At 48.0% G+C, this 26,064-nt stretch overlaps 1 protein-coding gene across 9 annotated transcripts; it reads right to left on the bottom strand.

Annotated features, from left to right (window-relative positions):
- Nucleotides 1-529: 529 nt before the first annotated feature.
- LOC119323412 (probable alpha-galactosidase B) lies at nucleotides 530-25,534 on the bottom strand. 9 transcript variants are annotated; one of them, XM_037597061.1, is made up of 15 exons: nucleotides 25,280-25,531; nucleotides 24,245-24,395; nucleotides 23,866-24,123; nucleotides 23,320-23,494; nucleotides 23,102-23,163; nucleotides 22,852-23,015; nucleotides 22,639-22,736; nucleotides 21,936-21,994; nucleotides 21,723-21,857; nucleotides 21,392-21,642; nucleotides 21,159-21,318; nucleotides 20,696-20,777; nucleotides 20,576-20,620; nucleotides 1,441-1,656; nucleotides 530-784 (listed from the first exon to the last, which is right to left on the bottom strand). In XM_037597061.1, the coding sequence occupies exons 1-15, from the start codon at nucleotides 25,420-25,422 to the stop codon at nucleotides 720-722; spliced, it is 2,064 nt and encodes a 687-aa protein (XP_037452958.1). In that variant the 5' UTR covers nucleotides 25,423-25,531; the 3' UTR covers nucleotides 530-719. The 9 variants fall into 9 exon arrangements, with proteins under 9 accessions (XP_037452958.1, XP_037452964.1, XP_037452962.1 ...); XM_037597067.1 differs by lacking the exon at nucleotides 1,441-1,656 and having other exon boundaries at nucleotides 20,576-20,617; nucleotides 25,280-25,529; XM_037597065.1 differs by lacking the exon at nucleotides 1,441-1,656 and having other exon boundaries at nucleotides 25,280-25,528.
- Between the last annotated feature and the right edge of the window lie 530 nt (nucleotides 25,535-26,064).

Raw genomic sequence — 26,064 nt, 5'->3', positions numbered from 1 at the left:
CTGCTGGAGTGGGGAAATATCTGGTACTCCCACCTAGGGTGCTCCCGGTGCTCCAAAACTTGGTATCACATTTTTAAATGTTCGAAAGATTCTGAAACAAAATTCAGCACATTGAGACAACATCGAAGTATGTTTTCAAAAAATATAAAATCAAAATTCGAAACATAGCTTGAGAAACATAAACGACAAATTCGACAGTAAATAGTACACAACATAAATTGGGCCTTAGATTAGGCCCATTATCACATTGATGTCCATTTTGTCATTTTTGTACCTCAAGAGCAATGTTTTGAATTTTGATTTGAATTCTTTTTAACAACATACATTGATGTTATGTCAATATGCTGGATTTTTTCATTCTTTTGAACATTTTAAAATGTGCTACTAAGTTTGAAGCACCGGGAACACTCTAGAGGTGGGTGTGCCAGATATTTCTCCCTGCTGGAGTTGTTGGATTGTTTACCCCTCAAAACAAAAACTACTGGACCCCTCAAAAAAAAAATACTGGAGTTAGCTAAGAAAACACCGATGGAGAATTTTTTTTATAAACTATTGGAGTATCTAGGAGTTTCCAACTGCTCCTTTCTTTTGACATCAGTACAGACACAAGCGCTCATATACACGCGCGCACACTCACCCCTATGAGCGCGCACGCACACCTTACCCCTATGAGCACCTCCGAAAGACTGAGCCGGCATATCATCTTGAGATTTACGAAGTCACCATAAGCGCCTTGTTATCGACGGGAACGTCTCCTCCCACTGAATGCGCATCGCCGAAAATCCTGAAATAAATCCAAGAATAAATGCGAGCACCGAGATTTGAATCCTGGTGGGTTCGGGATACCACAATCCTTTTAACCATCCAACTACAGGTTGGTTCGCCCAATTGCTCCCTTAGTAAATGGCATGCCGACGTGTGGGGCTCACGTGAGCCATATGTGGCCCTTCTATATCAGAATTTTTTTAGATAACCGGGCGTAGATCTACTCCGGAGCCCAAATCTCTGATGAACAGTGAAATGAATAAAATAGTAAATAAATTCAAAGAATTCTGGTTTTTTTGCCAAGCTTTGACAAATATTTTCTGTAAAAAAGTTATCATGAAATGACGTTCGTGAAAATCATGGCAAAAAAACAAAATCGATGTTACAAAAGTGTAACTTACGAAAGCATTTTGAAGTATTGATTTTTTTAATGACTTCCATGAAAACATTATGAAAATTTGCAAGCACTCAAAACATTTGTCAAAGTTTGCACCCAAAAAAATATGTTTGCGAAATGCACCAGAAGAGACCACACCCAGGCAGTCCGGCTCCTCTGTTGCCCTCTCCTCATTTTCTGTGGCCCTTCTATATCAGTGCAACCCAATGTTTTCATAACCCTGAGTTGATCCATAATTATGCAAAGGGAAGTGTTTATAAATGGCGCGCCGGCCGAACCTTTCCGCCGGACCCTTCGGCACGCACCGCTGCTCATGGGTCCATGCGGCCACTCGTTCTGCCCACACGCGCCAAGTGGCTGGGGATCCAGGCAACCGTCATCTTCCCACGACCTTCTCCTCTTCTGCAGCACCACGACCCCTTCTTCTTCCCTGCTTCCGCACCATTGACGGCGAGGTCTCGAACATGGCGCACTCCCCTGCAACTCCGACGCTGCTGTTTTGTGACGCCCGGATAATTAAGCTACAGTAATTCTCTGCTAATGATGCCACGTCACTTTGATTACTGTTGCTAATCTCACGTTAGTTCGAAACTGATTCAAATTCAAATCCAAAATCAAGCAAACAATAAAAGTTTTCGGATATTGAAAGTAAAATGTTTGGAATGATCCAATTAATGCATAGGTAATTATGGTGGAGAAACCACATTTTTATAAAATGTTTAAATACCCTTAGGTGAATAAAACAGTAGCAAAAACCAATATTTAAATGCTTTTGTAATTAACAAAATACTAAACTAAATTGTTTTGAGGTAAAACCTTTTGTTGTAGTGGGTTTTAATGTATTACTAAATTAGGCATCATTTTAATATTAGATAAAAACTAAATGAAAGAGAGACTAGAAATAAAACAGAAAAGAAAAATAGATAAAGAGTAAAAAAGAAAACCCCCCACCTACCAGAACCCTAATCGCCACCTCCCACTCGCCCCCACTCACCCACGTCTCTCCCCCTCTCCTCTCGATCCCATTTGGATCAGGGAGGGGCTCAACCCCGCCGCGCCTACCGCGTCGCCCTCGATGGCCCGCCTCGTCCGCCATCGCCCGAAGGCCTCCCCGTCGACGGGCCTCCCCCCGCATGATCCCCTCTCCTCCCTCACTTCCCCTCGATCCGGATCGGGCTCCGACCCCGGGGCCCCGCTGTCCGCCTCGCTGTCGGTGTTCCCAGGCACCGCTCGTCGTCTCCGCGTCACCCCGCCCTTGCCGCCTCGACCCCGTCGCTCGCCTCCCCGTCATCACCCCCTCCTGATCTAGAACTGGACCGGGGCACGACATCGACGCCGCCGCCTGGACCACGTCGGAGCCGCCTCGTCGGAACGCTCCCTCACCGGACTGCCTCCCCTGCGTGCGTCGTCCCCGTCCCCCACCTCGAGCACCACTGCCTCGTCCCCTACGACCCGCCGTGCGGACCCCTCCTCTCCCCCTTTCCCTCTGTCGCCGGCGCCGTTCTCGGCGCCCGGCCTTCTCTACCGCACCCACGCACGCGCCGCGCCCGTCGCAGCCCTCTGCTCGTTGCGCCGCTCGGAGCCGCACCCCGCGCCTCGCCCTTCACCCATATTCGTCGCGCTCCAGCGCCCGCTCATGTCCGCGCACACCGCTACGACCTCGTCGCGCCGCCCCGCTCCGGCCATGGTTGCCGACGCTGGGCCACGCACCGACCCCCCCCCTCCTGGCCACGCGCTCCGGCGCCCGGCGCACGCACCTGCACCATTAGGGCGAAGCCCCAGTTAGCCCAGCGCCCACACCCGCTAAGCAGCGCCCGTTTGGCCCCTAGGGCCTATGACAAAAGGGGCCCAGCCCCAGAACGTTTCTTTAAAATGAAAGAAAATAAAATAAAAATGAATTAATAAATTGTTAATTAATTAATTAGTGACTTAATTAAGTTAATTAATCATGTTTAGTTAATCTAATCAACTAGTTAGTTCAATTAAATAGTAATTAGATTAGCTAAGTCCTAATTAACCTAAACAGTGTATGGCAGGTGGGTCCCGCACGTCAGTTTGACCAGTCAACACCTCTGTTGACTGCTAACATCATGCTGACGTCATGCTGATGCAATAATACTAATTTCGAATTAATTTAATAATAATAATTAGAAAATGAGTTAAAACTTTAAAAATTAATATAAAATAAACCGTAGCTCAGGTGGAAATACTTTCTACATGAAAGTTGCTCAGAACGACGAGACGAATCCGGATACGCAACCCGTTCGTCTGCCACACATCCCAAGCATAGCAAACACGCAACTTTTCCCTCCGGTTCATCTGTCTGAAAACGCGAAACACCGGGGATACTTTCCCGGATGTTTCCACCTTTCGCCGGTACCACCTACTGTCGTGTTAGGGTAGACCTAGCACCGCGTATTGCCATGTTACGCTTTGTGATGCTTTGATTGCTCTGTTATTTATTGTGTTCCCCTCCGTTACTTCTTTCAGGTAGACCCCGAGACTGCCGGCGACCCCCAGTTCGACTACGGAGTTGACGACCCCTCCTTGCCAGAGCAACCAGGCAAGCCCCCCCCCCCTGATCACCAGATATCGCCTATTCCTCTCTATAGTGCTTGCATTAGAGTAGTGTAGCATGTTACTGTTCGGTTACTCATATTCTGTTGCATAGCCTGTCATTGTTGCTACAGTCATTGATACCTTACCCGCAATCCTAAATGCTTGGTATAGGATGCTAGTTTATCATCATTGGCCCTACATTCTTGTCAGTCTACCTTGCTATACTATTGGGCCGTGATCACTCGGGAGGTGATCACGGGTATATACTGTACATATATACATACTATACAGATGGCGACTAAAGTCGGGTCGGCTCGTTGAGTGCCCGCGAGTGATTCACGGATTGGGGGCTGAAAGGACCTTTGTCCCGACGGCCCTCTGTGTGGAACTTTGTGGTGGAGCGACAGGGCAGGTTGAGACCACCTAGGCGAGAGGTGGGCCTGGCCCTGGTCGGCGTTCGCGGTTGCTTCATAATAACACGCTTAACGAGATCTTGGTATTTGATCTGAGTCTGGCCACTGGCCTATACGCACTAACCAACTAGGCGGGAAAGATATGGGCACTCGATGTCGTGGTATCAGCCGAAGCCTTCTAGACGTCAGCGACTGAGCGGCGCGCGCCGGATTGGAACGTAAGCCTGCTCTTGTATTAAGCCTGCCGTTGTTGTTGCCGACATAACCGACAGGCTACCCTTTGACATGTCTTGCTATCATGATCGTGCGAGATATCAATGCTTTTCCTACTTTTAACCACATGGTGGGCCCATAACCCACAGTTCCACAGGATCAAAACCTGACTCTCCTATAAACCCCCGGTTTCCAAAGTTAATTCCTCGTACTTGGCCTCGTATGTGATTCACGAGCCACCTTCTGAGAGATCATCAATTCTGGTATCAGACACATTACTTATTCCCATTCCTTTGAATCCCTTTCCACGCCCTATTTCAGGCATCGAATGATTGCTTGCCCGCTGGAAACTTCCCATGATACCTTCTTACTTTGCTCTCGATATTTTTGTAAGTTTCAATTCGAGAGATACTTTCGCCACCTTCCTCGATGTTATCGACCAGATTGTCGACCTTGCTGAGGTCTGTTCTCCCGGTATGCCCACCCTTTATTCTTTCGTAAGTACGATGGAGTTCCTGAAGAAAGGACGCCGACTTCATCATGATGACCTGAAGCAGAGAAATGAAGACACCAATGTATTGGACCGGCCTCGTCGAGAAGAGCAAGCCAGGATGAGAAGGCCCACTAGATTCGTTACCAACCTCCCCCCTTTCACTACCACTTAAATCTCAGGACGAGATTTCTTGTAGTGGAGGAGAATTGTGACGCCCGGATAATTAAGCTACAGTAATTCTCTGCTAACGATGCCACGTCACTTTGATTACTGTTGCTAATCTCACGTTAGTTCGAAACCGATTCAAATTCAAATCCAAAATCAAGCAAACAATAAAAGTTTTCGGATATTGAAAGTAAAATGTTTGGAATGATCCAATTAATGCATAGGTAATTATGGTGGAGAAACCACATTTTTATAAAATGTTTGAATACCCTTAGGTGAATAAAACAGTAGCAAAAACCAATATTTAAATGCTTTTGTAATTAACAAAATACTAAACTAAATTATTTTGGGGTAAAACCTTTTGTTGTAGTGGGTTTTAATGTATTACTAAATTAGGGATCATTTTAATATTAGATAAAAACTAAATGAAAGAGAGACTAGAAATAAAACAGAAAAGAAAAATAGATAAAGAGAAAAAGAGAAAACCCCATGGCTCCCCAAGGGCCTTGGGCCACTGGCCCAGCTGGACGGCCGGCCCAAACCGGCCAAGGCCGCCCCCCTCACTCCCTTATCCCCCACCTACCAGAACCCTAATCGCCACCTCCCACTCGCCCCCACTCACCCACGTCTCTCCCCCTCTCATCTCGATCCCATCTGGATGGGGGAGGGGCTCAACCCCGCCGCGCCTACCGCGTCGCCCCCGACGGCCCACCTCGTCCGTCGTCGCCCCAAGGCCTCCCCATCGACGGGCCTCCCCCCGCACGATCCCCTCTCCTCCCTCACTTCCCCTCGATCCGGATCAGGCTCCGACCCCGGGGCCCCGCTGTCCGCCTCACTGTCGGTGTTCCCCGGCACCGCTTGTCGTCTCCAGCCTCGCCCCGCCCTTGCCGCCTCGACCCCGTCGCTCGCCTCCCCGTCCTCACCCCCTCCCGATCTAGAACTGGATCGGGGCACAACATCGCCGCCGCCGCCTGGACCACGTCGGAGCCACCTCGTCGGAACACTCCCTAACCGGACTGCCTCCCCTGCATGCGTCGTCCCCGTCCCCCACCTCGAGCACCACTACCTCGTCCCCTACGACCTGCCGTGAGGACCCCTCCTCTCCTCCTTTCCCTCTGTCACCGGCGCCGTTCTCGGCGCCCCGGCCTTCTCTACCGCGCCCACGCACGCGCCGCGCCCGTCGCGGCCCTCTGCTCGTTGCGTCGCTCGGAGCCACACCCCGCGCCTCGCCGTTCCCCCATCTTCGTTGCGCTCCAGCGCCCGCTCATGTCTGGGCGCACCGCTACGACCTCGTCGCGCCGCCCCGCTCCGGCCATGGTCGTCGGCGCTGGGCCACGCACCGACCCCCCCTCCTGGCCACGCGCTCCATCGCCCGGCGCACGCGCCTGCACCATCAGGGCGAAGCCCCAGTTAGCCCAGCGCCCACACCCGCTAAGCAGCGCCCGTTTGGCCCCTAGGGCCTATGACAAAAGGGGCCCAGCCCCAGAACGTTTCCTTAAAATAAAAGAAAATAAAGTAAAAATGAATTAATAAAATTATTAATTAATTAATTAATTTAGTGACTTAATTAAGTTAATTAGTCATGTTTAGTTAATCTAATCAACTGGTTAGTTTAATTAAACAGTAGTTAGATTAGCTAAGTCCTAATTAACCTAAACAGTGTATGGCAGGTGGGTCCCGCACGTCAGTTTGACCAGTCAACACCTCTGTTGACTGCTGACATCATGCTGATGCAATAATACTAATTTCGAATTAATTTAATAATAATATTAGAAAATGAGTTAAAACTTTAAAAATTAATATAAAATAAACCATAGCTCAGGTGGAAATACTTTCTACATGAAAGTTGCTCAGAACGACGAGACGAATCCGGATACACAGCCCGTTCGTCCGCCACACATCCCTAGCATAGCAAACACGTAACTTCCCCCTCCGGTTCATTTGTCCAAAAACGCGAAACATCGGGGATACTTTCCCGGATGTTTCTCCCTTTCGCCGATACCACCTACTGCCGCGTTAGGGCACACCTAGCACCGCGTATTGCCATGTTACGCTTTGTGATGATTTGATTGCTCTGTTATTTATTGTATTCCCCCTCTGTTACTTCTTTCCGGTAGACCCCGAGACTGTCGGCGACCCCCAGTTCGACTACGGAGTTGACGACCCCTCCTTGCCAGAGCAACCAGGCAAGCCCCCCCTTGATCACCAGATATCGCCTATTCCTCTCTATACTACTTGCATTAGAGTAGTGTAGCATGTTACTGTTCGGTTACTCCTATTCTGTTGCATAGCCTGTCATTGTTGCTACAGTCATTGATACCTTACCCGCAATCCTAAATGCTTAGTATAGGATGCTAGTTTATCATCATTGGCCCTACATTCTTGTCAGTCTGCCTTGCTATACTATTGGGCCGTGATCACTCGGGAGGTGATCACGGGTATATACTGTACATATATACATACTATACAGATGGTGACTAAAGTCGGGTCGGCTCGTTGAGTGTCCGCGAGTGATTCACGGATTGGGGGCTGAAAGGACCTTTGTCCCGATGGCCCTCTGTGTGGATCTTTGTGGCGGAGCGACAGGGCAGGTTGAGACCACCTAGGCGAGAGGTGGGCCTGGCCCTGGTCGGCATTCGCGGTTGCTTCATAATAACACGCTTAACGAGATCTTGGTATTTGATCTGAGTCTGGCCACTGGCCTATACGCACTAACCAACTACGCGGGAAAGATATGGGCACTCGACGTCGTGGTATCAGCCGAAGCCTTCTAGACGTCAGCGACTGAGCGGCGCGCGCCGGATTGGAACGTAAGCCTGCTCTTGTATTAAGGGGGCTAGTTCTGCTTTCGGCCGCCCACGCAACGTGCAGGTGTGCAATGGGCGATGGGCCCAGACCCCTGCGCCGTAGGAGTTAGACCGGCGTGCTGACCTCTCTGTTAGGCCGAGGTGGGGCTGCGACGTGTTGATCTTCCGAGGCCGGGCATGACCCAGGAAAGTGTGTCCGGCCAAATGGGATCGAGCATGTTGGGTTATGTGGTGCACCCCTGCAGGGAAGTTTATCTATTCGAATAGTCGTCTCCCTCGGTAAAAGGACGACCCGGAGTTGTACCTTGACCTTATGATAACTAGAACCGGATACTTAATAAAACACACCCAGACAAGTTCCACAGACAACCCGGTGATCGCTTTTCCATAGGGCGACGAGGGGAGGATCGCCGGGTAGGATTATGCTATGCGATGCTACTTGGAGGACTTCAATCTACTCTCTCTACATGCTGCAAAACGGAGGCTGCCAGAAGCATAGTCTTCGACAGGATTAGCTATCCCCCCCTTATTCTGGCATTCTGCAGTTCAGTCCACCGATATTGTCTCTTTACACACATACCCATGCATATGTAGTGTAGCTCCTTGCTTGCGAGTACTTTGGATGAGTACTCACGGTTGCTTTTCTCCCCCTTTTCCCCCTTCCCTTCTACCTGGTTGTCACAACCAGATGTCGGAGCCCAGGAGCCAGACGCCACCGTCGACGACGACTCCTACTACACCGGAGGTGGCTACTACTACGTGCAGCCCGCTGACGACAACCAGGAGTAGTTTAGGAGGATCCCAGGCAGGAGGCCAGCGCCTCTTTCGATCTGTATCCCAGTTTGTGCTAGCCTTCTTAAGGCAAACTTGTTTAACTTATGTCTGTACTCAGATATTATTGCTTCCGCTGACTCTTGTGTATTCGAGCTTATGTATTCGAGCCCTCGAGGCCCTTGGCTTGTAATATAAAGCTTGTATTATTTTAATTTGTGTCTAGAGTTGTGTTGTGATATCTTTCCGTGAGTCCCTGATCTTGATCGTACACATTTGCGTGCATGATTAGTGTATGATTGAATCGGGGGCGTCACAAGTTGGTATCAGAACCGACTACCTGTAGGAATCCCCCTTCCACACTCCTTGGCCGAAGTCGAGTCTAGACATTGCAAAACTTTTACTTACATGGTTGTGCGGCCCATGGGCCCACGTCGCCATTGGGTGGTACTAGGATCTTTTACTCCTCGATCTTTACTCTGGGACTCTAATCTCTCCCCTATTCGGGTTAAATGATTTTGCTAAAAATACTAACTTTAGGTTCTCGAAAGACTTTCTCCCGGAGAGCCCCTCACTCCAGATGATCGCTTGCTGCACCAGAAGATTCCGAAGATACTCTTCGAGGTTTTCCCGAGACCCTTGTGCCCACCGACTTTACAATCCCCTACCATCGATATACCCTTATGGATAACTACCTACAATTGTCGTTCATACCTTCATCCTCAGTTGCTCTTGTTATTACAAGATGCCCTAAATTGCTCTCCGTTGTTCCGAAAATCCTTTAAGCTTACTGCCTTGCACTTCTTTACCACATGAATATCCCTATTGAAAATTCCTCACACTTATTGAGTATCTATTCATACCTAGTTGTTCGTATGCTTCATAAGATACTCTGAAATACTACCCGACCTTCTGAGCATCCTCTTCAAACTATTGCTCTGCAAATACTTGTATGCTTACATTATGGATGCTCCCATATCACTAGCAATATTCACTAGTATCTTTTGACACCGTCATTTTGATCCCATTGATTCAACATGTGTGCGAATGCACACAATCATCTATCAACCCTTCTAAATTATCTTTCCGGCTCAGACGTCATTTTGAACATGAGCTGGTTCTCGACCAAACTATTTGTCGTAAATTGTGCCTCTGGTCTATCCAACTTATCCATCCTTGATTAGAGCGTCTGCTTCTGATCCTTTGTTTTGGAAATCATAATTCCTTTGTTATCTAAGCATTGAATTATTCTGATGTTCTATAATATGACGCCCGTGCATTCTTTCTGGAGTACCGATACTCGCATCAGCTCCGTTGTGGATCACCCGATCCATTGTTGGATTTCATCTGACATCGTCCTTCATATTCAATAACCTTGTGAGCCTTTCCACGGGTATATAATGCCTTTGGTAAATTGTATCCTCTGCTTTGTCAACCATGCTCTACTTTCGAGCTGGTGATAATTACTCCTGATGTTTGTGGTATATGTTCCTAAGATGCCCCTATGGGTTGAACCTATGCCTTCCCTAGCCGTATGCACCCCGAGAGTTTTCACGAGTCATACTCTTCTAGTGTTTTGCCAGATAATATTTCAACACTACAACTTCATCGAAAGCGAGAAGTGAATGAAAGGGTATGCATTGGAGAAGTGGGAGTCGACCTTGAACTCTGTGTTCATGCCCATGGACCCGGTGTGGAACTTATCATGGAAGCTTCTTGCCAAATATTTACTCATTCGAGTAATTCTTTCGGTGTCATTAAATTGGACCCCTTGTAGTTATGGTTTCGACCATATTGTTCTTCTTTGTTCCATTTCTCAGGCAAGTTTAAACATTTGTCTTCTGCGGATCAATACCCCAGTCCAACCTCTACTTTGATCCGTCTTCGAGTATTACCCCCCTGGTATCTCGAGATTATCGTGGAACTGCATAACTTCTTATTAGTTCTTCATCAAGTGCTACATTCTCACTGATTACAGTTTTTCATGGGCTCTGAGTTATTAAACACTCAAAGACACCGATAACTGAACCGAGTTTGCACTATGGTTCAACAACTCTTGATAATCTTCTTTAAGTATGAGTTTGTACCCGATCACGCCATTCCTAGCCTGATCGGCCATATCATTATCGTGCAACTTTTTAACTGTGCTACTTGGTCCTTCTTCCCGGAGCAAAGTTTTCGATGATGAGCTAAGCTTACGCCGACCTTGCTCATCATCTCATTTCGCCTTGAATAGCAAGCTTGATTTTGAGTTGTGTCGTACTCGTGGTTCCAATAACCTTTCACGTCATCATTCCTTTGACTTGATGTCATCGCCAATTGATTACATCTTCATGAATTCTCTCGACAAATGTGTCATGCTCATCATCAGCATTCTGAACTCTTGTAGGATATCAATGGAATTCATGATGAGAAAGACAATCCTTGCCCTCGATGATTAGTGTTATCATCGACCCCTCTACTACCTTTCCTCCAATACATACTTGTTCTTGTTTTGTGTTATACCTTGAGTTCCTTGCTATCCAGCAATTGTTCTTCTTTACCTTGGAGTATACCATCTTTTATGTCAAGAATGTCGTGAGAGTTTCACCACCTCTTAGGGAATTCTTGATACAGTGATGCTTCTCACCATCATAATTCTTCTCTTGGTCCCCGTGTTGAGTGAACTCTGTTATGAGAATTTAATATCTTTAGCAACCTTGTTACGTCAGAGTTAATGGACAATAATTCCAATGTAGTGTGCTGGTTGCTAAATTTCCATTCCGACGTTGGTCGTGCAACCCAGCCCATATTTCGGGTGCCCCTTTCAACCAATATTTAATTGTGTATGTTTTCATCAAGCATACATCATTATATCATTTGATCTGACAAGTGTTGCCACCTTGTTCACATCATTGTGGAAATCCATCTTTTGTTAATCTCGATGAATAGTCGTTGAGTCCATCAGCCAGCTCCTCGTCTTCTCCTTGGTTTAATGTTGAACTCTTGTTTCGGAATTCACTTCCATAGTTCATTTTCCGAGAATCTTACAATGTCATCTCGTCAATTTGTGCTGCACATTTTCTTCTCACACATCCTGAGTCTGAGGTATCCTGACACCAATCAGATCTGAATCTCGGTCAAATATGATGGTTGGAACATATCCCCAAGAGTTATAGCATTGGTCTCTACATAACCCGGTTAGGTGGTGTCTTTGCTTAGCACCCCTGGCCAAAGGCCCTATTGTTATAGATTCCTTTTTAGCAAGGTTAACCATTCTTCCATAAGGAAATTGTAAGACCTTTTTTATAGGTTGTTCCTGATGAATCCTTTGTTTATCCAAGTCCGACCCTTGCTTGAAGACCATATCAAATCTATCTCGAAGCATGTCTGTGGTACTCCGATCTTCAATAAAAACATTTGAAGCCCAATGCTAAATGTTTCTCGCTCGATTATCCAAAACACCGTTGTATGGGTAATGTCATGACAATTTCTCTCCCCCTACCTAGAGGGTTTTCTACATTATATCCTGTCACGGATATCATACTCTGTTTGTCCTTGGGAAGGAAATACCCCTGAAATAGGTGTTTTAACACATTTTCCTTTCCGTTGTTGTTTAATCTGATGATCACATTTTCCCTTCCATTGGGCTGTTTAACCTTTCTTGTGATCTATATGATCTAAGCAGTAATATTCTCCTACTTATGTAAACCCCTTGGTGTACAGTTCTGTCAGCAAGACCATGTTTCTATTGTTGATGACTTTCCGGTAACCGCTGATGGACGAGAACTTTGCCTATTGGTCCGCCTCGTTCAACGAGCAGGAAAATGGTTCTCTTCATCCCTCGCCCTTGGTACCGATGTTGTTGCCGACATAACCGACAGGCTATCCTTTGACATGTCTTGCTATCATGATCGTGCGAGATATCAATGCTTTTCCTACTTTTAACCACATGGTGGGCCCATAACCCACAGTTCCACAGGATCAAAACCTGACTCTCCTATACACCCCCGGTTTCCAATGTTAATTCCTCGTACTTGGCCTCGTATGTGATTCACGAGCCACCTTCTGAGAGATCATCAATTCTGGTATCAGACACATTACTTATTCCCATTCCTTTGAATCCCTTTCCACGCCCTATTTCAGGCATCGAATGATTGCTTGCCCGCTGGAAACTTCCCATGATACCTTCTTACTTTGCTCTCGATATTTTTGTAAGTTTCAATTCGAGAGATACTTTCGCCACCTTCCTCGATGTTATCGACCAGATTGTCGACCTTGCTGAGGTCTGTTCTCCCGATATGCCCACCCTTTATTCTTTCGTAAGTACGATGGAGTTCCTGAAGAAAGGACGCCGACTTCATCATGATGACCTGAAGCAGAGAAATGAAGACACCAATGTATTGGACCGGCCTCGTCGAGAAGAGCAAGCCAGGATCAGAAGGCCCACTAGATTCGTTACCAACCTCCCCCCTTTCACTACCTCTTAAATCTCAGGACGAGATTTCTTGTAGTGGAGGAGAATTGTGACGCCCGGATAATTAAGCTACAGTAATTCTTTGCTAACGATGCCACGTCACTTTGATTACTGTTGCTAATCTCACGTTAGTTCGAAACCGATTCAAATTCAAATCCAAAATCAAGCAAACAATAAAAGTTTTCGGATATTGAAAGTAAAATGTTTGGAATGATCCAATTAATGCATAGGTAATTATGGAGGAGAAACCACAGTTTTATAAAATGTTTAAATACCCTTAGGTGAATAAAACAGTAGCAAAAACCAATATTGAAATGCTTTTGTAATTAACAAAATACTAAACTAAATTGTTTTGGGGTAAAACCTTTTGTTGTAGTGGGTTTTAATGTATTACTAAATTAGGGATCATTTTAATATTAGATAAAAACTAAATGAAAGAGAGACTAGAAATAAAACAGAAAAGAAAAATAGATAAAGAGTAAAAAAGAACCCCCCCCCCGGCTCCCCAAGGGCCTTGGGCCACTGGCCCAGCTGGACGGCCGACCCAAACCGGCTCAGGCCGCCCCTCACTCCCTTATCCCCCCACCTACCAGAACCCTAATCGCCACCTCCCACTCGCCCTCACTCACCCACGTCTTTCCCCCTCTCCTCTCGATCCCATCTGGATCGGGGAGTGGCTCAACCCTGCCGCGCCTACCGTGTCGCCCCCGACGGCCCGCCTCGTCCGCCGTCGCCCGAAGGCCTCCCCGTCGACATGCCTCCCCCCGCATGATCCCCTCTCCTCCCTCACTTCCCCTCGATCCGGATCGGGCTCCGACCTCGGGGCCCCGCTGTCCGCCTCGCTGTCGGTGTTCCCCGGCACCGCTCGTCGTCTCCGGCGTCGCCCCGCCCTTGCCGCCTCGACCCCGTCGCTCGCCTCCCCGTCCTCACCCTCTCCTGATCTAGAACTGGATCGGGGCACGACATCGACGCCGCCGCCTGAACCACGTCGGAGCCGCCTCGTCGGAACGCTCCCTCACCGGACTGCCTCCCCTGCGTGCGTCTACCCCGTCCCCCACCTCGAGCACCACTGCCTCGTCCCCTACGACCCGCCGTGAGGTCCCCTCGTCTCCCTCTTTCCCTCTGTCGTCGGCGCCGTTCTCGGCGCCCCGGCCTTCTCTACCGCGCCCACGCACGCGCCGCGCCCGTCGCGGCCCTCTGCTCGTTGCGCCGCTCGGAGCCGCACCCTGCGCCTCGCCCTTCCCCCATCTTCGTCGCGCTCAAGCGCCCGCTCATGTCCGCGCACACCGCTACGACCTCGTCGCGCCACCCCGCTCCGGCCATGGTCGCCGGCGCTGGGCCACACGCCGACCCTCCCCCTCCTGGCCACGCGCTACGGCGCCCAACGCATGCGCCTGCACCATCAGGGCGAAGCCCCAGTTAGCCCAGCGCCCACACCCGCTAAGCAGTGCCCGTTTGGCCCCTAGGGCCTATGACAAAAGGGGCCCAGCCCCAGAACGTTTCTTTAAAATAAAATAAAATAAAATAAAAATGAATTAATAAAATTATTAATTAATTAATTAATTAGTGGCTTAATTAAGTTAATTAATCATGTTTAGTTAATCTAATCAACTAGTTAGTTTAATTAAATAGTAATTAGATTAGCTAAGTCCTAATTAACCTAAACAGTGTATGGCAGGTGGGTCCCGCACGTCAGTTTGACCAGTCAACATCTCTGTTGACTGCTGACATCATGCCGACGTCATGCTGATTTAATAATACTAATTTCGAATTAATTTAATAATAATAATTAGAAAATGAGTTAAAACTTTAAAAATTAATATAAAATAAACTGTAGCTCAGGTGGAAATACTTTCTACATGAAAGTTGCTCAGAACGACGAGACGAATCCGGATACGCAGCCCGTTCGTCCGCCCCACATCCCTAGCATAGCAAACACGCAACTTTCCCCTCCGGTTCATCTGTCCGAAAACGCGAAACACCGGGGATACTTTCTCGGATGTTTCCCCCTTTCGCCGGTACCACCTACTGCCGCGTTAGGGCACACCTAGCACCGCATATTGCCATGTTACGCTTTGTGATGCTTTGATTGCTCTGTTCTTTATTGTGTTCCCCCTCTGTTACTTCTTTTCGGTAGACCCCGAGACTGTCGGCGACCCCCAGTTCGACTACGGAGTTGACGACCCCTCCTTGCCAGAGCAACCAGGCAAGCCCCCCTTGATCACCAGATATCGCCTATTCCTCTCTATACTGCTTGCATTAGAGTAGTGTAGCATGTTACTGTTCGATTACTCCTATTCTGTTGCATAGCCTGTCATTGTTACTACAGTCATTGATACCTTACCCGCAATCCTAAATGCTTAGTATAGGATGCTAGTTTATCATCATTGGCCCTACATTCTTGTCAGTCTGCCTTGCTATACTATTGGGCCGTGATCACTCGGGAGGTGATCACGGGTATATACTGTACATATATACATACTATACAGATGGTGACTAAAGTCAGGTCGGCTCGTTGAGTGCCCGCGAGTGATTCACGGATTGGGGGCTGAAAGGACCTTTGTCCCGACGGCCCTCTGTGTGGATCTTTGTGGCGGAGCGACAGGGCAGGTTGAGACCACCTAGGCGAGAGGTGGGCCTGGCCCTGGTCGGCGTTCGCGGTTGCTTTATAATAACACGCTTAACGAGATCTTGGTATTTGATCTGAGTCTGGCCACTGGCCTATACGCACTAACCAACTACGCGGGAAAGATATGGGCACTCGACGTCGTGGTATCAGCCGAAGCCTTCTAGACGTCAGCGACTGAGCGGCGCGCGCCGGATTGGAACGTAAGCCTGCTCTTGTATTAAGGGGGCTAGTTTTGCTTTCGGCCGCCCACGCAACGTGCAGGTGTGCAATGGGCGATGGGCCCAGACCCCTGCGCCATAGGAGTTAGACCGGCGTGCTGACCTCTCTGTTAGGCCTAGGTGGGGCTGCGACGTGTTGATCTTCCGAGGCCGGGCATGACCCAGGAAAGTGTGTCCGGCCAAATGGGATCGAGCGTGTTGGGTTATGTGGTGCACCCCTGCAGGGAAGTTTATCTATTTGAATAGCCGTGTCCCTCGGTAAAGGACGACCCGGAGTTGTACCTTGACCTTATGACAACTAGAAGCGAATAAGTAATAAAACACACCCAGACAAGTTCCACAGACAACCCGGTGATCGCTTTTCCACAGGGCGGCGAGGGGAGGATCGCCGGGTAGGATTATGCTATGCGATGCTACTTGGAGGACTTCAATCTACTCTCTTCTACATGCTGCAAGACGGAGGCTGCCAGAAGCGTAGTCTTCGACAGGATTAGCTATCCCCCCCTTATTATGGCATTCTGCAGTTCAGTCCACCGATATTGCCTCTTTACACATATACCCATGCATATGTAGTGTAGCTCCTTGCTTGCGAGTACTTTGGATGAGTACTCACGGTTGCTTTTCTCCCCCTTTTCCCCCTTCCCTTCTACCTGGTTGTCGCAACCAGATGTCGGAGCCCAGGAGCCAGACGCCACCGTCGACGATGACTCCTACTACACCGGAGGTGGCTACTACTACGTGCAGCCCGCTGACGACGACCAGGAGTAGTTTAGGAGGATCCCAGGCAGGAGGCCCGCGCCTCTTTCGATCTGTAACCCAGTTTGTGCTAGCCTTCTTAAGGCAAACTTGTTTAACTTATGTCTGTACTCAGATATTATTGCTTCCGCTGACTCTTGTGTATTCGAGCTTATGTATTCGAGCCCTCAAGGCCCCTGGCTTGTAATATAAAGTTTGTATTATTTTAATTTGTGTCTAGAGTTGTGTTGTGATATCTTCCCGTGAGTCCCTGATCTTGATCGTACACATATGCGTGCATGATTAGTGTACGATTGAATCGGGGGCGTCACATGTTTTTTGAAAGTAGGACAACGGGGGGACAAGGAAGCTGGATGTTTCCATCGGCGGAAGGGAAACAGAGACCTCCAGTGCTAGAAGCGGCTATGGTGGAGAAGGTACGACAACGGCTATGGCGGAGCTACCACCGGCGACTTTTTGCTGGAACCCAGACTATAGGTGCTACAACCGGCTATGGCGGAGCTACCACCGGCATTTTTTTTTGCTACAACCATTTGCGGATTAGCTGCGACCCATGTCGTCGTGCTGGGCAGCGATGGCGATTTTGCTGCAACCGTAATTTGTTGTTGCTACTACCGGCGAACTGTTTTGCTACATCCATCAAGGCGAACTGTTTTGCTACATCCATCAAGTCGGAGCTGCGACCTCGCGACGGCGTTTTTGCTGCAACCGTTGTCAAGTTTTGCTATGTCCGGCGAAGTATTTTGCTACATCCGTTCAATGGCGTGATTGGCTGATGGGAGTCGTCGACACAATTCCCTTCAGCGAGCATCAATGGCGAGGGATGGCGGCGGAGCTACAACCGGAGCCGCTGAGAGCTGCAACCGCAGGTGCAACTGTTGCATGGGTCAAGGCAGTGACGAGGATGACCGGCGAGGGTGGGAACCAACGACGAGGACGGCCACCGGAGGGGAGATGAGGCACCGGAGGGGAGCTGCGCGAGACGGCGGAGATGCGGGGATCTGCATGAGAGCGAGATGCGCGAGGAAGAAGATCTGGGACGAACCGTCTTTTTTTCCGCTAGATCAAACGGCCAGAAAAAGTGGCATCCTGCAGCAGCTAGGATGCGACCGGCCCAAACTAGATATCACATAGTCAGTATGACAGGTTGCATATTCGTTAACGAAAAATAGTACTCCCTCCGATCCGTTCAACCTTAGTTCAAAACTGCGACACTTATTATGTATCGGAGGGAGTACCATTTTCGTAAATGCCAGCTTAGGGAAGGTAATATGTCTCATGTTTTCGCATCACTGCTCTCTGAGCCCACATAAAATTCCGCTCTACTCTTTTTCTTAAATTCCGCATATCAATGTCACGAGAATGAGCTACCACTATTAATATTACAATGTTATATTGTTCTGTTTTCAGCTTACAAAAGATTACAGAACATGAATCTTACAACATAAAATTTCTGCAAACATTTCAGTTCTCTTCAGCTTTTCTGTTATGACTGGCATATTAGGGGCTTAGCCCAGTTAGTTGTGGCCCAGTTTATCGTATAGTTTAGGGGCTTAGCCCAATTGTCTTATTAGAAGGATTATATAAACTCGTGTAAGGACCCGTTTTGGGATTAAGCAAGAAACAATCATATTTGCTCGGCTTCCTTAGGGAGCCGGGAGACCTAACCCTAGCCGCCGCCCCTGCTCTCTCTCTCGCGCGCGCGCACGCAACGACGGCGCCCCAGCGCCGGCAACCACGCCTTCCTCCACGCCATCCCTCCTTCCACCCCTACAACCTGAGACCACGCCCTGGTAGGGATCCGGTACCTACCAATTTGTTATCAGATAGCTTCGGTGCGATCATGTCCTCGCCGCCGCCCACCCCGACCCTCCCGCTGCCGACCGCGACGACCGCCCCGATGGCCACCACGGCCGGCGCCCCGCCCGTGCTAGTGCCGGTCACCTCCGCTGCGCCCGTCCCCGTCGTCTTCACCCCGGAGGAGATGACGGCTGCCATCCGGGATCTCACCCAGGCGGTTGCGGGCATCTGCACATTCCTCGCGAGATCCTATGGGCTGCAGCCGCGTGTGCCCTTCGCCACCGCCCCGCCGCCGCAGCAGCCGCCGTGGCAGCCACCATCCTCGACGACCCCCGTCGCCGCCGCCATGCAGCAGCTGCCGTGGCAGCCGCCACCAGCGACGAACCCCGGCGCCTCCACCATGCAGCAGCAGCAGCAACAGCTGCAGCCGCCGCCGGCGGCGACCGCGGCCCCGGGCATCCCGACGACGGGCCCGGGGGTGCCCATCCACCAGGTCCGGTTTCCCACGTCACCGTCTCCGTTACCGGCGCGGCCTGGCTCGCGGGGTCCCTTGCGCCGGTCTACACGACGGCCTCGGTCGGGCCGCACGTGCTGCCCCTACCGGTGACGCACCCGGCCATGCAGTTTGGCGGGTCCTCGGGCTCCGCCGAGCCCTTCGCCAGCGTCGACGGGCCCCTGTTCCAGGGCGGCACCCTGATGCCCGCCTACTCAGCCCCGTCATCCTCGTTGTTCCGTGCTGACGAGGCGCACCCGCCCGTCGTCCACGCCCAGCCGCCGCCGAGATTCTCCAAGCTGGAGTTCGCAACCTACGACGGCACCGTCGACCCCCTGAATTGGCTCAACCAATGCGACCAATTTTTCAGGGGGCAGCGCATGCTCGCGTCCGACCGCACCTGGATCGCCTCGTATCATCTCCGAGGAGCTGCGCAGACGTGGTACTACGTCCTCGAACAGGATGAGGGCGGCATGCCACCATGGGAGCGCTTTCGCGATTTGTGCCTCTTGCGCTTCGGTCCGCCTATATGCGGGAGCTTGGGCGTCTTCTGTTCCTCACCTCGGTGCAAGACTTTGCCGACCGCTTCCAGGCACTGGCGTGCCACGCCCCCGGCGTTTCGGCTCGTCAGCGGGCTGAGCTCTTCGTCGGCAGCCTACCGGACCACATCCGCGTGGACATAGAGATGCGCGGGCCACAGGATCTCCAGACGGCCATGTACTACGCCCGCGCGTTCGAGCGTCGCGCGGTGGCCATCCAGCAGGCGCCACCGCCCTGGGCCGCTGGGCCACCACCCTGGCCGGAAGTTTCCACGCAGGGTCGGCCTACCCAGGCTTCCGCGGCGCCCCTTGCCGCGGCTGCCCGTTCCGCCAGTTCCGCCAGCTCACCCCGGCCAAGCAACTCGAGCGTCGCCGCCAAGGGTTGTGCTTCAACTGCGACAAGCCCTATGTACCGGGCCACATCTGCCCACGACTCTTCTACCTGGAGGTTGCAGACTACATGGAGGAGGACCCCGCCGCCGCCGGGCTCGGCGACCAGCCCGCCCCAGTTGACGCGGAGGTGTTTGGCGGCCGTTGATCTTCCCCGCCTTCCAGCTCGAGGACGAGCTGTTTGAGCAGGCGGGGAGAGATGTTATGACCGCCATATTAGGGGCTTAGCCCAATTAGTTGTGGCCCAGCAGTTTATCGTATTGTTATTAGGGGCTTAGCCCAATTATCTTATTAGGAGGATTATATAAACTCGTGTAAGGACCCGTTTTGGGATTAAGCAAGAAGCAATCATATTTGCTCGGCTTCCTTAGGGGCCGGGAGACCTAACCCTAGCCGCCGCCCCTGCTCTCTCTCTCTCTCGCGCGCGCACGCAACGACAGCGCCCCAGCGCCGGCGACCACGCCATCCCTCCTTCCACCCCTACAACCTGAGACCACGCCCTGGTAGGGATCCGGTACCTACCATTTTCACTAGTTTATATTTCCTGGGAAAAAATAACTCAATTTCATTATTTTTAGTGCATAAACAAGACACACTGTATCAATGAAGCATAGTCTTCTAGAAACAGATCTAGCAAAAATGTTCACTCCTATCACAATTTTTAAGGATTGGATTTAGGATCTTCTGAGACTGTAGTACATGATCACTAACCTTTACTTCCAGTTGCAATCCATGCACGAGCTCCAGTAATACCTACTGCATAAAGAATTGTGCCAACCATGTAATATTTTTCCTAACCAACGCATACAAAAAGAATGATGCCATGATTACCTGCTTCCTTGCTGGATTCTACTGTGGCACATAATCTTGAATAGCTGCTCACAAGGTTACCCTTGTCATTCAGCTCCCACATCTAGAGAAATTTGATGCAAGACATTATGAGCTAGTTGCCATTCATTTAGTAGTGTAACCGTGACATAATATCAACTACAGAAAAAGAAGGCTGAAAAGTATTGATCTCCATGAACTTGTTTCAAAACAACATTTAGTGCAAATTTACATAGTTACATGGTTATGCGTTGGCGTTGTGAAACCAATATGGTTACCACAGCTGCCATGACAGCGTAATATAATAAGGAGCATTACGTATTTAACACATCAGCCAACAGAAAATGGGGTTTCGTGAGTAGTTTGTTCAAGTACTGTAAGAACCTCTGAAAATCTAAAAAGAATTCCATCAGTCCTAATGAGAACAGGACTAGTTAGTGTTAGGGCAAATCTATTTGCTGTGTACCTGCTTTGCATGCCATTTGCACCTGGAGAACATGGGAAGCTTAACCTCTGAGGCAGTCCGCCGCCGACTAGCAGATGCATCCAAACAAGAATCGTTAATATCTGCAACTGCCAGATGGAACTTTGTTTGGTCTTCTTCCTTTTCCATGATATCATCATCCCTAGAACGTATAGTGTGTGATCATACAAATTATAACACGATTACTTCTCTATTCATAATTGGGTTGCACTTACGAGGCAAGAAGAGGTTTTGTTTTCCCCAAGCAAAATGAGACATTTTTGCCATTCTCTGTTTCATAGATCCTGCATATATGATCTGACTTCCCATCTTGTGGAAATACAAACCATCCATTAGCTTGGCCATTGGTGCAGGAAGTGAGACCCACGACCATGCCATCATGTTTTGTCAGGTTTACAGGATATCGAGAACTCAAGTGACCAGAATGTATGGTATTAGAAGACGTCTCACCATACACATAATGGAACTGAAAGAAAATCAACAGCTCAGCTTATTGGCCATGTAAGTGTACATATTGTTGTAATAAGAATCCTAAAATGCAGGTACCTCCATGTTATTTTTACTGTAGTAGTTTATCTTCAATAGAGTAGGATTGGTTATGATGCCGAATGTACTATTGTCGAGATGTCTCAGATCTCCTCCATACATGAGAGGCGACTTAGCCATTGACCAAAGTGTCATCTGCAAGGTCATATGAAAAAAAGATTTCAGTGGATAAAGCCAAATGAAAATCAGGCACGAAAATCACCAAGTGCAAACCTGTGCTTTCTGTTCATCAAATGTAAGGTTACATGGCCTATGAGGGCCCTGATTGACACCTGTATTATTAAAGGAAAAAAAGTATGTTAATAGTTATAAAACCACTTCACAGAACCAGCAATTCGTATCCTCAAAAAAGAACAGCAATTTGTTCAGTACCACAGAAAATATCAGAACATCACATGAGTTGGAAAACAGCATCGATGTGTCACTGAGATGTGGCATCAGGCCCTACATTTAAGCCTCACACTGGATATTTTCCAGTTTACAATGGTACAAGCTAAGTTTCCTTTTTCAACGAAAACTAGTGCATAAGTTATAAGTTATAGTTCAGGAATTAAGATCAAATTAGTTGAAATTTTTCAAAATTAAGTATACTGAATGAGACATGTCATATTCCAGGTATATTTATGAAGTTTTAAGACATGATTTATCATCCTGGTCCCAATCAATGAAAACTAGCAAGCAGAGATACACATAATCTACAGTACCGATCCAATAGACGCAACTAAATATTGAGTTGGTGCAGAACAAAAGCAGCATGAGTAATGCTGCATTGTACAGTTCTTATCTAGCGTACTAAGACAATTATTTACACTTCTCTTTTTGGCAAGGTAAGTGACTTACCATCTTGATTAGCAGCCACAGAGGGCAAGGGGAATCACAATTATTATGATAGTAAAGTAAAGATACAAATTGTTACCCGGATCAGTTAGCCAGCCAAATGGAAGCATGTCTAAATCTGGCCAAGATTTTCCTCGTAATCCGGCGGCCCCAATCTTATTCGCAGCAGAGAAGGCACTGTGCGCAATATGCAAACAAATAAGTTCTTATTTACTAGAGAATATTTAAAAAAACTGAATACAGAAATAAGGAGTATATAATGGATATACAGAGAATATCTGTTTTGATTTACCTTGACACAGTAAAATGTGAACTAACATCTTTCCAGTTGTCCCAATCATCTCCTGTTATCCTATACATATTAACATGTTCACTGATGTTTTCAGCTAATGGTACAGTGACTTCAGTTCCTGGTGAGATGGATAGTACTATTGGGCGGTCAAGCTCTCGCAGGAGCTGCAATGGGAGAATCAACTGATTCTGAAGGTGCACCAATTTCAACAGGACTTGTGTAACTAACTCTAGGATGCTAAGTTATTTACCTGTGAAACAGTTATTACTTTTTCCGGGCTATAATCAGTACCGAAGATACAATCAACCTTCACTGCAAGAATGGTACATATGGAATAATCTCTTCAAACTCAAGTTATGTCAACGCTTAAGAAATGTCAACTACTCCCAAGGTGGGAGCTCTCTACCATACCATATTGTCACGAGGATCATCAAACTAACGAAAAGTACAGATTTAGAAATAGCATACCAAAATCAACACCCCAATCCGCATACTGTCGGTAAAGAGATCTTAAGAAGGCCCGTCCAGCTCCAATATCCGTATTTACACTCATAAATCCATGTGGCATCCATGCACATGTTTTATGGGTCAGGCCAATGTCACGAGCTGCCCATTGCCGACCATTCTCTACATAGGGTTTTCCCTGAAAAGGATAAGACACCACATTAACAATAATAAAATGAAGTTCTATGGCATTCTTTGAAGTGCGCAAAAAATGATTTATGGACAACAATAAATGCTCTCCTAAGGACAGCATCATTTGACAAAGCACATTAGTGCCTCCTTTTAATAATATGTCTATAACAGTATGGTAGATACAGTATGATAGACCCTTGAAATCCATGGAGGTATCTCCACTGCTCCCATTATCATATCTCTTCATTTCATTTCACAAATAAATTTGTAGATTGCAACGCATGGTCAAGAATTGTCATTTGTCTTCTGTTTTAGTAACAGATAATTCTGAAATAACAATATTTGCAGTATAATAGCAATTGAAAGGAGGAAGCATACCGTCTCAATATCCAAGATGGGTGTGTTCGCATTAACAGCCTGTGTACTTATTCCTTCCATTAAATGGATGCCGAATTTCAAGCCCATCTCGTGAACCTTATTGGCAATTTGACTGAACCCTTTATCATATTTGGACGATGGAAATCTTTGGAGGTCAGGAAACGGTCGACCCCACTCATCAATGTTGTCAAACCCATACGAATCTGTATATGCCCCATCAACATACCTTCGGTACCACAGGTAATCAATAACTGCATACTACAAGTAGATAATGAACATAAAGTTAATCAGAATTATCAGTGTTCATATTCTCTTATGTCATTAAGCACAAAGTAAAAGAATTCTGGTTTCGCAAACAAAAAAATATCTGGTAGATAACCTGATATCCATGTGGTAGTAACTTTTCTGCCAAAACCTTTGCATTTTGCAAGTATGCATTTTCATCAACCGTCCAAGAAAAAGAATCATAGGAATTCCATCCTCTTGGTGGTAGTTCCGCATGTTGTTTATTTGTCTCGGATGATGTAACCCTGAAAATGTTCAGTATGAACTAACTAGAGTCATTTCTCTTCAGCTTATAATCTGTTTGGCTGTCAAACGATTAAAAAGTATTGTCCAAAGAGAATATTTTCTTCTCAACACTTATCTTGTAACGGTCTTATATTAGTTTACAGAGGGAGTACTTGTTTCACATTCATACAATTATGTTACTTTAGACTGGAACAGAAATGAGTAGACAACAACGGAGAAATGTATATGGCGTTAATTTATTTGAATAATCTTCTAGAAAGTCATTAATAAATGCAAGGAGGAATAATGTGACATAAATAAACAGAGGTGAAATCTTGATCAACAGGAGCAAACAGACTGTGTAAGAGAAGAAGAAACATTCACATATCAGTGATGCAGCCATCCTCCTTTTCTCCATAATCTCCTAAAAGAAAACTGCAGGAGCTTTATAACCAAAGTGGTATGTATATTAGGATCATTTAGAATCTGCTTTTTTCCCCTTTTGTTTTTGAGCCGGAATTGGTGTCCCACATGTTGTGCTAAATTATTCCTTATCATGGCACAACACAAAATTGAGATGTATTTCCCTACTGTTTTTCGTTAAAAGGGAAGGTGAGAGATTTGAAGCCTATAATAATCTAAGAACACAATCTTGTCGACAATCAGATGCGCAGTAGGAAATCTCGAATCAACCAATAATAACCCAAGGGGGCGTACACTACAGAGCTCTGGAAATATTTGGGACCCAAACAGAAGAGAACGCATTCCGCCTAAAAAGACGCTAACTGTGCGCGAGTGACACCCAGATGCGGCGAAATAATCAGGAAAACACACAAGAAACGCCACGAAAAGCGCATCGTTCTGACGCATCCAGGTTACGGAACGAGATGGGAGCCACACTGACCAGAGGCAGAGGAAGATGACGAGCGCGCGGAAGAGGAGATGGCCACGCCATGGCGGCGGAGAAGTTGGAGCTCCCAGTCCCAGTTCCATGCCAAACCTTATGGAGGTGAGCTGAGCAGAGTGGAGTGGAGACACAGGTGGCATGGTGGTGAGATGGACGAGGGATGATTGATGCAGGTGGAGGTTGGGAGTTGGGACTCCCTGTGGTGGGGCATAGAGGGAATGTCGTGTCGTGCTACGCGATGCGGTGTGGTACGTGTGCCGTTCCAGGTGTGAGAATTGTGCCGTGTATGATCCCAATCAGGCTTGTTAGGAGGAACGACGAATCAGCCGTTTCCTCTCGGTTAGGCTCGTCGCGTGCAGGGGAGGGAAACGCGGCGTCGAACTCATGCTAGCAGAGAGATGGCGCGAGCTCACGCGTGTTCTCGTAAAAGCGGTGAGAGAAATTGGGTCATTTTTTGCTGAATCGGTCACCCTATTTAACCCTCTATGACTCACGGGCGAAACCAAACTTATCATTTTTTCCCTTCAAACTCTATGTTGTGTTGTGGGTGGATTCTTACTGAAAAAGGCTTTTGCGTTGCTTTATATATAAAGCAAATCACTAGAGACAAACGAGTTCATACATAGAAACACCACACCACACAACACAAAGTAGCACACAAACATTGTATGAAAGGGTTTTACTAAGGGCACATTTCAACAAGCCCTCAAAAGTACATAATAAATAAGCGGCGGTTGCGGCCACGATGAGTCCTAGGGACTAATCCGGCTCAGGAGGTGGTG

The sequence above is a fragment of the Triticum dicoccoides genome, chromosome 6B (genome assembly GCF_002162155.2).
Source record: "Triticum dicoccoides isolate Atlit2015 ecotype Zavitan chromosome 6B, WEW_v2.0, whole genome shotgun sequence".
Lineage (NCBI taxonomy): Eukaryota > Viridiplantae > Streptophyta > Magnoliopsida > Poales > Poaceae > Triticum > Triticum dicoccoides.
Note: the sequence above shows the minus strand (reverse complement) of the source record. Positions and strands in the feature narration are given on the sequence as shown.

Coding starts and splice junctions, on each gene's coding strand:
- LOC119323412 (XM_037597059.1), bottom strand. CDS start 25,422: ATGCCACCTGTGTCTCCACTCCACTCTGCTCAGCTCACCTCCATAAGG. Junction 24,396..25,279: donor GTCATCTTCCTCTGCCTCTG/GTCAGTGTGGCT, acceptor GAACATTTTCAG/GGTTACATCATCCGAGACAA. Junction 20,778..21,158: donor GCAAATGGCATGCAAAGCAG/GTACACAGCAAA, acceptor AAATTTCTCTAG/ATGTGGGAGCTGAATGACAA.